This window comes from Athene cunicularia (assembly GCF_003259725.1).
Source record: "Athene cunicularia isolate RWA chromosome 2 unlocalized genomic scaffold, athCun1 chr2_part1, whole genome shotgun sequence".
In the NCBI taxonomy this organism is placed as follows: Eukaryota; Metazoa; Chordata; class Aves; order Strigiformes; family Strigidae; genus Athene; species Athene cunicularia.
The window spans coordinates 50,685,860-50,699,500 of record NW_020799095.1 but is presented as its reverse complement, the minus strand read 5'-3'; the positions used below and the strand labels follow the sequence as shown (position 1 = coordinate 50,699,500).

General features: G+C 39.9%; 1 protein-coding gene across 1 annotated transcript; it reads left to right on the top strand.

Moving 5' to 3' along the window:
- Positions 1–2,793: 2,793 nt before the first annotated feature.
- On the top strand, positions 2,794–6,322 carry LOC113477415. Its single transcript, XM_026843721.1, has 3 exons — positions 2,794–3,055; positions 4,722–5,290; positions 6,177–6,322. The coding sequence occupies exons 2-3, from the start codon at positions 4,742–4,744 to the stop codon at positions 6,261–6,263; spliced, it is 636 nt and encodes a 211-aa protein (XP_026699522.1). The 5' UTR covers positions 2,794–3,055; positions 4,722–4,741; the 3' UTR covers positions 6,264–6,322.
- The last annotated feature ends 7,319 nt before the right edge of the window (positions 6,323–13,641 follow it).

Here is a 13,641-nt window from a genome sequence, read left to right as displayed (position 1 = left end):
GTGGCCTGATATTGTTCTACCCATGAAGGACTGCACCTAGTTCCTAACTGCTTGGACAATTTTGCAAGATTTGTGATTTCACAAACTAGAATTACATATCCAATTCAATATAATATATTAGGGAAGCATAGGAGCTAAGGGTTGGTTCAGCATCCAAGTCCCCTTCAGGAGAACTCTTTGGCAACACCATCAGAGTGGGAAATGAAGAAACGAATAGAACAGCAACTGAAGAAGTGCAGTCCCTCAGGTTAGACTAGAACACTAAGGGAAAAAGGTGTCCCTTTATTTCCCTGTGTGTACGTTATTCCTTGGTAAAGTGAAAAATAATTCCAGTTTTGCCATCTTCTAGATGAGGCCTCTTCAAACTCCCATGTCTCTGAAGTGAATTTGTGCGTTTGAATGGGAATGAAAAGGCTGAAATCTGAACCAAGTACTGTGCTGGTTTTGTTTTCTCCACTTTTGTTGATTTTGGAAGTAAAAATATTAAGAAATAATGACTGTCATAAGGAAATGCAGTAAAAATGTTTATATCATTTCCTATGTGGGTTTTTTACTTTTGGAACAAATATAGAAAGGGAGCTGAAGTTATTTGCTAAAATGAGAACAAAATAATCTTTCAAGACACAAACATAAAGCAGTGGGAGTTTTGATACAATATATACAGAGGTGTATAATAATATTGCTGGAATTGTGTGCCACCTTGTATCACACAGCAAAAGAGAGGATGTGTAAACATAGACCAAACAGCTGGATCCAGACCTATGGAGTTCTTGCTCCAAAATATCAGGTAGAAAATGCTGAGAAGGAAGATGGTCATACCAAGGAATGCAGTGTGAGTGAAGAAATGTTTCATAGTGAATAGGTGTGAGTGCAGGACACAGTATGTGTTATTCTCTGAAAGATGCAAGAAACCTTCAAATTACCACTCATTCCAGAGATTGGGTATTTCACGTCCAGGCTACAAATACACCAAGACCAAACTAATATCACTGCAGTTGGTCTGCTGAGCGATGCATGTTTACGTTAACTTCAGACTCCTTTCTGTCTGATCTCTTCACAGTTAAGTCCTTTCTGTTCCCTGTAACATCCTGCCACCGCTTCATAAAAAGCTAAATCTGCAGGACATAAGAGAAACTACAGCCAATGGTGCGAACAAATTGCAGAACCCCTAATTTATATCTTGGGAACATCTGTCAAGGAACTAGAGGAAATGGCAAGGAATGGCTTTGCAGGGAAGGGGACGGTTATTTTTTGAGAAGATTTTAGGAAGAGGCCATGGAAGGTAGGCATTAAGTTGATGCCGCTACAGACACCACGGGTGGACTGTGATATGGCATGTAAAGGATACACTAGAAAGTGAGGGTAAGCATGGCGAGGAGGGAAAAACACAAGCTTGGACGTCAAGGCCAAAAGTTTTTGAAGGGGTCCAGTGAGATGGTGTCAATTTTGCTCAGACCAACCAACAGCCTTCTTGTGCAGGTTCATGCTGTGCAGCGTTGTTTGCATCACTGCCTCTGGGAGAGGCAATATTATGTCCCACTGACACAGCAGGACAGTGCAAACATTGCAACACTATGCCAAGACATCACTCTCCGCTCTGTGCTATATAAGGAACTGGCTTGCTAAGTTCTGCAAGGTACAGTATAGCTGACCTGGTGGGTTTGCTCACGAAACCACAAGGACACTAGTTTGAAAACTAACTACTAATATTCAAAATAAGGTAAGGGTTGGTCTAGCCTCTTCTGTGTTTTTTTTTTTTTTTTTTTTTTTTTTTTTTTTGCCCAGCCACAAATATCTCAAAATACTTTTTGTTTAGTTCTCAAAATATTCCTGTAGGAACTTCCCCTGGGAGTTTAGGAAATAAATAGCTTATCCTGGAGAGACTATTTATTTCCAGGATGTTTACTCGTGCGATCCATGTGATTGTAAAGTGCCTCCATTTCTCAAGCTCTCTTTCAGTTCCTTAGGGGCACATAATTTAAACCCAGCAACTTTCCCTACATACTGACAGACTGTTATTCCTGAATATTGAACTGGTAGCTCCAATTCTCTATTCATAGTCCAATTATTAATGCAGCAAGAGAGGGTGGTTTATGATTAGGTTTGAAATGCCCAGACTCCCTGGAACCACAAGTTCAAATCCCGGCGAGATCAGCCCTTCGCCTCTCTGTCTGCACCAGATGCACTCTACAACCTCAGGTCACCCGCATAAAGCCCTGAAATTAGGTCTGTCTGATCAGCTTAGATTTTAAAGGTCCACAGGTCATGCTTTGTCTAAAGGGGCTACCCCAATATTTGTGCACACACTCCCTCACGCCTGTGCTTGCTCCACAGTGTTGTGATAGCAGCTGTTTACTGCCACACACCCCAGAGCTGACTTGCAATTCAGTGGGGCTGGTGCAGCCCAGCTGCCTTTCTGTGTCGACAAAAATGAAAGTCCTCCACCTGAACCATATCATTGCAAATCAATGCAATTCTCACCTAAGAGCTGATATTTTGAAACCACTTGCTTCAAGATAAAATGCTGCCATTTCCACAGCTGCTAGCTGCAAACACCATGAAATTCATACTGCAGTAAAATAATCTTCAGTTTATTATCACTAACTGTTTTCCTAAAAGAAGAGCTTTTTCATGGCAGATTTAACATTTGTTTTGTCATTTACTTTTTGGGCAGTGAGAAACAGATACACTCCATCAACATACATCCATCTTGTGACAGATTCTCAATGTGCCTTAAGCAGCCATGTGAAGCCAATTAACCACTAGATGTATTTTTGTGACTGAAACAGGCAACAAGCAGCAGAGATTAAATAGCAATAAACATAGCACATAGATAAGTTGGTTAGCCCATTTTTCTATGATTAATTCATGCTAGATTTCTATTTAGTAGTTTATTCAGTTAGTAGCACTGCTGAAACTCCTAAAAATGCTAAGTGTGTGATTTAGGGAGTCTCTACAACAAAGGATGTTGGGAGGTTAGAAGGGTTTTAAGAAGTGAAGTACCACCTGAAGCCAGATCATCTGAGAAAGATATCAGATAGAACGGAGTAATTGGGTAAGCCTGTTTTCTTTTGTTAAAGTTGCTGTAAGGTATATTTTTCATGGTAGACCCTGATGTTCTTAAACAGTTTATCTTTATATGGGGTGGGTTTTTTTAGACTTTTCCCCTCCTTTATCTGCGATGGTGTTATTATGAGCAAAAAAAAGTTTGTTGCTTGTATATATGTACCTCTAAAGCACATAAAGTGTGAAAGAACAAATAATTTTGTTGTTTTCCTCAGAAATGTTGGCTGGAAACATTATTTTAAAACTAAATAAATTAAAAATAGCTTTTAATTGACCATCTAAACTTTAATGAGTGAGGGGAAAGCATCAAAACATACAGCTGAGGATGGGCTTGGGGGGGTTGCAAGCTCCTTATTCCCTAAGTTTAATCATGCAAGCTTACTGTCAGTAAGCTTCTATGATAAAGACTAAGGGATGTCAACCTGGCTGAAAAGGGAAGGAGGAAGGCAGTATCTGTAGGCTGAGTGCTGCTTGTAGTGTGTCACAAAGCTTGAACTGCTAAGTAGTGAGAGGAGAAATGGATTTCCAAATAAAAATAGTAATGGGGTTTTCTTCACTCCCCTTCTCTTTCTAAGGACAAAAAAACCCACAAAACACCTGACTTGCTGTATTGAAGAATCAATGCTCTCAGTTTTGCCTCGTGTTCTTTAGAAACACAAAGTGGATATGAATTTCTGGTAAATTCTGACCCTACACAAGTGCAAAACACTGACAAGAAATGGAGAAATGATGCTTTATACTTAAGCGAACATATCTCTGTGTCCTCCTTCATTGTAGTCCCATGTCCAACCCCTCCTAAATCCTTTGATCTACAGGGCTTAGAATATGGGCACTTAAAACGTATTGCCCCTTGATGAGCTTCATGCAATCAATCTGCATGAAATACCTCAACTGCCTCATGAAATCAGAGTTCAACAGTTACTAGAGGTACTTAACTGCTCATCTAATTAAGATATTTATCTTAAACTGGATATAGATATAGATATATATCTTGGGTTTCTTCATGTTTAAGAAGTTAACTTCCTTTTTGTTGAGGGTTGGCAATCAGGTAGAGGAAATGCTACTAACAAAAACAACCTTGCCTTGTTGTAAATTCAGACTTGCACAGAACATAGTTTTTTTAGGAGTAGCAGAAGTAAACCAAATGTCAGGTAAGTAGGAGAGAATGGGATGTCTGTGAGCTCCCTTTTAAGAAAATAAGAGAAACAAATTGTCAATTGAACTAAGAGATGCTTGCCTGAATCCAGAACTTCTCTGCAAGTCTCTAGAGCACTTCAGTTTTTGCTACACTATGGTAATCCCTCTGTTCATCTAACAGTTTTCATTTACCTACCCACTGTTAGCAGCTACAACCCTGAAAGTATATTATTTGTGTACTCTGGATGAGAAAGCACTGTCTTAATGATGTTTTAGTTAATGAGATCTTTAAAATATTCCAGCATACACAGACCTCTTGTTGTATGTGACAAGAGTTTTCAGCATGGCTTTTCCAAACCCTTGAACACTGATCTATACAAAGGATAAATTCCCTGTAAAGACAGAATGCAGACATGAAAATAACAACACCTTGGATTTGTTTTTGCAGCAGTCAAACACCTTACATGGCATCTTGCTGTGTAAGCAATGACACAATTTTATCTTCTTATATTCTTAAGGCAATAAACCTGGATTTGAGATGTCAGAGGAAGAAGATTCTTTTCTGAATGTTAAAAGATCTTTGAAAAAGAGAATGGTGAAACACAGCACTCCAGTGGACTCAATGCTTTCAAGAACAATGCCATCTCTTACAGATCTGATAAATCAGTCAGTGAAGGACCAAGATACCAGTAAGAGACTTTATGGATCGCCAGTGCCAAAACCAAATCTAAGTAGATCATTAGCTCAAGTATCATCAGCACATGTTGAAGCATACATCCCTCATATGTCCCCAAAAAGGCCTTCAACAGTGTTTAACTCTCAAGAATTAAACAAAGAGATAAGCCAAAGCTCTCGGGTTGTATTTTCTAGAAAGAGGCTTTCCACTGTGTTGGCTTCTGATGAATCAAATGAAGACCCAAGTGACAAGGTTGTCCCAAAAGAGGAAACTCAAGCTTCCACCAAAGCCTCTGAGGAGACTGCAGTAACTCCCAAGAGTGCACCTTCACGGCTTGTTACTGGAATACCAGGGATAAAAGATGTCCTGATAGTGAAAACCAGGAAGAAGAAAATTGATAAAGCTTTTGTGGTAATGGCTTTCCCTTAGTTCTGAAATAGCTAAACTATACAATTTCCTACCAATGCTGAATATATACAGATCTTTCTAGTAATGTGGAAATATTTTACTTATGGATCATCTCCACAGCTTTACCAGTGAGAACGTATATTTATGAATTGGGTCATAACCTGCTAGACTCTGTGGTATCATTCCTAATCACAGACTGGATAGGATGCAGTCTTCCACACTAGTATTTGCTTCAGCATGCATGACTAGTTGTGTATACAAGTGCAAAAGTACATTTTTTTTTTAATATATCTTTCCTCAGGAGAAACAAGAATGGGAAGAAATCAGTGATTTAAATTTGCAAGTTTCTAAATGTTGGCAAGTTAACTAAAACTGGAGAAACCAATAATCTAATTTTTCCTTGCTTAATCCAAATCGTAGTGTTTTATAAAAAGAATGCCAGTCATTTCAAATGAGGTCTTGTGTGCAGTTCTTTGATAAGTGTAAGGTTTTCTGGGGAAAGCTCAGATTAATAGACCTTATGCAGGTCTTTATTTTTCTGTTCTGTGAAGCACGAGAACTCATTTTCCTAGATCTCTGATTATTGACAACGGCCCCATGAAAAGCCTCTGGAAAGGATGGGAGGCATCAGAGCTAGACTCTGAAGGCTGTCATGTCGGTGTGAAGCTATAATAATCTGTTCTGGTTTGGTTTTTTCCCTGTATCATATTGTTCATGGGTGTGTTGAAAACTTGTCCGCTCTGGTTTATCTTAAAACAAATGGAAAACTTCAGCCAAAATCCAGCTGGGTTCATAATGCCTTTGTATATGTTAGGGGTTTTTTTGGTTTTTAAAGCAGTGATATCTGAATGGATTAGGTTGACTAAATAATACTTTTTTCCTGTAACAGAGAAAGAAACAACAAGAATGGGTGCTTCGTCAACTTAAAAACATTGAGGAAGCAACTGAACATGAACTGACAATTGAAGAAGCTTGATTGAACTACCCGTGGAATCGGTGCTATCACATCCTTCTTGTGGGAATAGTTGGTTCCAATAAATCACATACCTGACTATAGTGCTTGTTAGACTTCCTTTCCTTCAAAACCATTTTTATGTTGTTTATTTGTTTTGTGAATTTTTTTGCCTCTTAAATATAGGAGGAGTTGGGTACAAATTAAAAGGTGCCTCTACCTGAGAACCAATATTAATTTCTAATGGCTGAAGGCCTGGAACGAAGAAGGGAGGGAGAACTTCTTGATCCTGCCACATCTCCTCCTGACCATACTCTTTTGTATTCTGTTCAAATCTTCTAGGATTGCTGAAGTTCCTTAAGTGACAAAGTCCTAGTGGCCACAAACAGTGTAATCCTGGTTAGCCAAAGGAGACTCTCCTCATCTAAAGAGTAATCAAAACTGATGCAATCGGGAATGTTTTTGCTGCTAGCTGGGGAGATGAGGAAATAGTGAGAGGCACCAAGGAGGGAGGCCACCCTCTAGAGATTACTAATTAATGACAGTTTGTTTTGGAGTTTTGGCTCAAAATGAGTTTGCCCTAGCCCTGGATTGTAAATGCACCTCAATGTTGCATTGGAGATCCTCAGTGTTCAGCTGCATACTTTGAGGGAGTATGGGTTTTCTGTTTTTCTCTGGAGCTGCTGCATGGCAGGTAAGAAGGGTGTCTTCCCTGTCAGCTGTACTGGCAATGGGCAGTTTAACTCACAGCAGCTCTTTCTGAAGCACCAGTCAAAGAGTGGTGCGAAAAGCGTAACACTTGGGTTAGGTCCTACTGCTGTCTGTTACTTAACCTTTAGTCAGGGTTTAACACTTCTAAGTGATCTATGGGGTGTCAGCATCAGGGATTCAGAACAGATTTACCACACGCACAATCATATCCCTGCACCTCTGTGGCTCTAGCACATGCACATTCCTGGCTATACAGGTTTTGCAGCCCGTCCCAAGCACTACCTAATTACTCCAAAGGGGAGAGGTCCTGTTCAAAAGAACCTGCAAATTAAGGATGGAGGGAAGGGAAGCTTTTCACTTTCTTGCATGCTGAAGCTTGAAATATCTCATATCCAAGGTGGCAGAGAAGCAGAAGCATGGCCCAAACCAACATTATGAGACAGGCTAACCAATAGCAGCTGTGTTATGCTCAAAAATGCAAGAGTGGGGTTGTGGTTTTACAACCTCTCTCAGGATTTAAAAGGAATTAGGATGTTTTTCCTAATGATTCCTGAAGTAAAACTCTTCAGAGTTTCTCAGAACAGCCTTGCCCTCAGACCTGGCTTTCTGCAGTAGCCAGGCAGTGGGCTGATGTTGCCTCTCAGGTCACCAGCCAAGGAATGCTCATTTGGTTTGATGTGTAGTTAATGTTCTGGTATTTGTTTGTGTGTGTTACGCAGGCTGCTTGTCTAGCCTCTACAGGTTCCTCTGGCAACCAGGGAGCTCCTGGCTGATGTAGATCCCAAGCTGCTTTTGAGATAAAATAGGCATGGTTGCAGATGTGCTGCTATTCCCCTTGAGCTTGCAGGCATTTCATCAGCATCAATGATTTGTGCCAGGGGCTGAACTAAGATCAGGCAAGTGCAAGGTTAGAGTAAAATCGTCCTCTACCCCTGGGACAAGTACAGATTATTCTGGCCACATGATCCAATGCTTAATCCAAATGACCCAGTTCTGCCTCTTGTTTATTTGTACCTTCCCAGATAGCCAGTTCCACTTGTTCTTTCTTCAGGCTTCTCATCCTGGTCTCAGAAAGTCTTGATATTACTTCTGCTTTTCTCTCTCCCACTCACCTCTCGAAGTCACTCTTGGTTCCTGCCTGAGCCCATCTGTTTCCTTGATCTTCAAATGTCTCTTTCTAATGTCTTCTCCAGTCTGGCCTCTAGCGGCTTCCTTCCTTATAAGACACAGAAGTCATCTGTCTTCCATGTTTGCTCTTCACTGCTGGATTCCTTGACCATCTGATACCCTCTGATGCCTAGTGTCAGTCTTCTGCCAAAACTCAGGCTCAGCTGTCATACCCTTAAGTTCCTTTGTCTGCTTAAGTTGACCCTCTCAATGATGCTAGGCCAAGTGGAAAGGTCACTGAAGGCCAATCGGACCAAGTTTCAGCCCTTAATGGGCTAGGGATGTAGCTGCTGGGAGAGTTCTCCTCAGGCCCTGCTTTGGGCTACATCAAATGCAAGAGGAATCTAGGGAATATGGCTGCTAACATCTAAGAAGTCTTTGGGTTTGTGCCAAGTGCAATGAAAAACCTTCTAAGATTCGGAACACAGTAAATGCTGGGAAAGTTTTCCTGGGAACGAGGCTGCCACCCTACCAAATTCAAGGAACTATTTGGTGCCGATAAAGTCCCAGAGATTTTCCCCAGTGGAGGGAAACAAATTGCCCTGAGCGGTAACACAGAGTTGACTTCGACTGGGTCTTTGCAAGTCCTGGAGTTGTATCAGGCAGACTGATGCAAAAAAACTGAGGGCTTTCAGGATTTTGGAAACCACCTCTATTTCCTCTCTCTGGAATGTTTAAAAAGAAATACAAAAGACTGTATAGCGTTTATCTCGCAGTAATTTAGGTCCTCATGAATTTGCAAAAACCACAATATTGCCCTGACAGCCTTTCATAAGAAAATATTAATAAACTTTATTGGTGTTTCAGGGGGTTTCTGAAATGTGTCTGATACTCTACATCAACAGTATTATTGTTAATTATAGGTTAGATACTGAGGGACTTCAACCAGACTTACACGGTTCTAAACTATGTTATCCCCTCGTGAATGATGTTCCCAAAGCAAGGCTTGTCTCTAATTATTAAAAGCCAGACTGTTAGGGAATATTAAACTATATATATCAAACTACATATACGAAACTACACTGCTATTATTGTGCTTCACATACAAGTATATGTATTGGAGCAAAATGAAAAAAAAACTAGCATTTATTTTGTTTACAGGGTTTGCAATTTCATTTATTCCTTTGGTAGCTCCCAAGTCTACTGAAGTTTAAATTTAATGATACAGCTAGTTTTCTGTTATAGTATACACATACACTTTCAAAAGAATATGCTTTGAGAGAGGCACTAGTAGCATGCGGTTTCAATGATGTTTAATGTTCATCCTATAGTAGCAACAATAGCAAATTACTGTTTGTTTAGCAACTATCTTCATGTGCTAAGTTCCTTTCTGCACATTTATATTGCAATATCACCACAGTGTAAAAAAAAAAAAAAAAAAAAAAAAAGAGCCACAGAGCCTGACACCTCCAAAAAATAGACTCCTCTAATTATTAGTGACCTTAAATATGGATTGCTGGAAAAGATGAGGGACTACATACACCAGATTAATATGAGAAGATAGCCCCCAAGGCATCGGGTTTTGTAAAGGAAAAAGCCCTTTTTCTGCATGGATAAATGTGAATCAGAGTTGCAACAGGTTTTTGAGCCTTGTGCTTGTCCTGACTTTCAAATGTTACCCTAAACATGTTTGTAAGTCCAGAACAGCCTTCCTACTGAGGGTACTCTTTTAGGGCAGTATTTTTCCTTTAGGAGCTAAGCTATGACCTTGACCTAGGGAACTGTTTTCAGTACACTTGTCTCTGAACGGATATTACACAATCTACCTGCTGATGGTGACTAAGCATGATGTTGGATGGAGAAGAACAAAAACACTACCAAGAACAGAGGGAAGAGACAGAAATGTCTTCACCCTGGATTTATGAGCTCGGCCTTGTTCCCACTGAAGCAATGGTAACACTCCTGTTGACAGAGCCGAGAGTGCTCTGCCCAGCTGCAGGGCTTCTGCAGGAGGTCAGGCTGAAGAGAAAAATGTTTAGCACACATATTTCACATATTTCAGATTTAAATAACAGAGAACTGATTACTAAATTACTTCTTTGCTGATCATAGCTGAAAAATTTTAGGATAACTAGGAAAAGTGGAAAACTCTTAAATAAAAACAGATTTTTTTTTCCTAAATCACAACATAGTTACATTCCTGCGATGTACAAAACCCTGAGTAACAAATTGTACAGCAGTGTCACTGACCTGTACTCCAGTGTGTTTTGTTCTAGAAGATGTACAAGCACAAAAGATTTCCTCAGCTCTTATGTTGCAGTTCACAATGCCTATCAAAAGAGCTCACTCCTCAACACTTCTGACTTACTAGATAAAAAAAGAACAAACATACTGAAGTTTTAACTGACCCTAGCAGCACCTCGAAAAGTTGGACCAGTTGAAGCTATTGGGTAACATTTTCAAATGTCGTTAAAAACTAGACCTAGTCCCAGATCCTAGGACCCCACCTAGGATGCAGGCCCCCTGCTCCAGAAAACCCCAGATCTCCGGCTCAGTCCTTGTAGTACTATATAGGTACCTAATGCTCCTATACAATGAAATTTTGTTGGACAGTACAGTCAGTCCCAATGGGCATGCAAACCTCATTAGAGCTTGACAACAGCTCCTTCTTGCCAGCCGCCTGGGTCTGCACACACACATGATCTCACAGTACTTTACACCAGTCCCATCTCTCCACCCTGAAATGGGACATGTGCACAGGAGATGTGTAGCAGACACTGGTCAGACAGGAGGTATATCTATTTGCAGTCCATAGGATAAAACTCTGGGAAGTGGGAGACCGCATCTCAAATCCCCTTCTCATCTGAGATAGGACCTTGAAACCAAGTGTCCTAGCTCACAAGACAGTAATCACCATCTCTAGACTTACTGTGGAGTCAGGGTTTTTAAGTGTTACCTATCAAAGATGTTCTACTTTGCCTAAGTATTTATTAAAAAAGAAGACTGAACTTGCATCATAGGCCAGTGACTCACTGTCTTGCATCTGTGGTATTTTATTACTTGAGGGTTTTGTGGGGGTTTTTGTGGTTTAATTAATTGTTACTGAAGAAATTGAAAGAATGAGGGAAACATCCTTACAGGGATTGGACATTACTCCCAGAGAGCGAAAAAATACTGTCATATTTTTTCTGCTTCTTACCATTGCTGCCATTTTGATCCCTTTTGTTGACCTCCATTTCATCCTTTTGGCCCTTCCTAGCTCTACATGTCCTCTTCTAGCTGGCTTCTGCTTTCAGCTTTTCATGTCATTTTCATGCCATTGCATTGGCCCCTGTAGTGACCCTCTCTACCAGCAGATACCATAAGCCTCCTAAAGCTTACACCTTACATCTTCTCCTAAAGAGGAGATGACAGCAATGAAAGGAGAAAATAAATATCTCGCACATATAAGATAGGAAAACAGGTTCTCTTCCTAGAAATGGAATAATCGAACTTTCTAGGATGGAAAGGTGATGTGAATTCTGATATAGGAAAGAAAGTACGTTCAGCACTGCAGACAAATTTACTGGGAAAGGAACTAGATCCTAAAAAGCACTTAAGAGATGCCTTAGGTAAAATGAGGTTCAAAGTACATTTCCCAGCCAAGACAACACCAAGCAATTTATTGCATTATATACCATGCAGTTAAATCAAATTGGTGATGCATGAGACTATTCATACAAAGGAGATGGGTGCTTTAGCACTTGTTGCTCCTCTCTAAGAAAAAAAACCACACAAAAACCAAAATCTGCACACACCATAGCTCAACAACAGCGACAGGCTTTGCCACCATGGGAGGGAAACCATTACAATTAGCCAGAAGCTTACAATTGCAATCAAAAACTTTTAATTACAACACATATGCAAATGTGAATATGTGTTATAATTTTAACTCTGCTAGAGTGAAGAAACAAAGGGTGGAACTGGGATGGTGGAAAAAGAAGTGCTGTTTGGTATCCTGAATGCCCCTGGATAGCTGAGAAAAAGTCCACTGAGTCCGTAGGACTGGAAATTATACTACAAAGGTTATGATGCAAGCATACAGATCAATAGTGTATCCTGACCTTGGCTAGTATATTCAGTGGCAGGTGGGTTTTTTTTTGCCACAGCTGGGTAATGATAAAAATTGATTAAAGAAAACAAAACAGAGCAAAGCTCTTACACGAGACCGGCAAAATGTAAAGACTGTGATGATTACATTTGGAGAAGAGCTGAACAAAGCAAGCAAAACCACAATAACAGACTCATGACACCTAAAAATGTCAGTTGGCCATTCCATTTTCTCAGAATGCAAAATCAGTGAAGTTAAAAGGAAAATGAGACTTGAACTGCTATTTTAAAAGGTCTATTTTTAGGCATGTACTTAAGTCTGCAAAACATGTTTTGACTATATAGATATCTTTCAGACCAAGAAAATTATCAAATCAGAGGAGGGAAAAGTGCTATATATGAAAATGTAGAAAATTACATTAAAAAGAAGGTGGTGTTGGGGGAATTGTTTACTACTGTCATGTTAACCATGTCATGGTCAACCAGTCACCGATCGTAGTAGCAACAGCAACAACAAAAATAAAATTAGTGTCTTACCTTTATAGTTACACATATAAGCATTTCTACAACAGCTTCATTAATCAGAATTAATGAGAGAAAAGCTTTGAGGCATCTAATACTTCTTCTCTATGTCTGTCTTAATTTTTACAACTAATCCATCATCACCAAGCTGTGGGTCACTAGAAATTTTATTAATTTCCATGTGGCTTTGCTAAAGAAGTCAAAATAACAGTGATTTATTGAATGCAGTCAAATTTCTATTTGTAAAGAGGCACTCTGCTTTCATCTGTAATGAAGTGCCTTGACAATCTAATCTTGTATTTTTGCTTTGTTTCATTATACATTAATTATATTGATTTTTTTTTTTAATCCAGTAACTCTGTGTGATCTCTGTGTTTGATGGCAAAGATTATTTATACAGTAGGTCAGGCAAATATTCATGTGACATTCAATCTTATCTCCAGTGTGATTTTGATATAACAGGTTGGATTAACCCCTTAACATCTCTATTTGCAAAATCTGCTCTCCGTCAAGGAGCCTTAAAACTGATGACAAGTAGAGTTAGCAGCTTCAGTTTTCTCTAAAATGCTTACACCCAAGAGTAGATGCCATAGGGCAACCTGCCTGAACAAGGGTGTTGGGTCTCACAGTTACTTTGTCTTCATACTGTTCCCCTACCTCTTCCCACTGAAAGCAAGCCCTGCCCCCCTCACAACAAAAAGTTCAGGAGTCCCAAGTAAAGGCCAGCACCCCTGAGCATCTTAGCTCCTCTGCACAGTGTGAACTTGCCTACATCTCACTGTGGATCCCTTGCAAAGAGTTTGAAATAGTAAACACGTGTAGATTAAAGCTGCAGTGAGCATCAAAAGCTTTCACACTTGATAACTATCAGACACCAATTCAGCGGTGGTGATGTTTGAATAGCTCAGGCAACCCTGAATCCCAGCAGCAGCTTACCTGGTTTCGGTTCCCCATGCAACCCTCAAGCTCTCTA

Excerpts from the sequence above, each read along its gene's own strand:
- LOC113477415 (XM_026843721.1), top strand. The coding sequence starts at position 4,742 with ATGTCAGAGGAAGAAGATTCTTTTCTGAATGTTAAAAGATCTTTGAAA. Across the intron at positions 5,291-6,176 it reads AAATTGATAAAGCTTTTGTG|AGAAAGAAACAACAAGAATG; the intron begins GTAATGGCTTTC and ends TTCCTGTAACAG.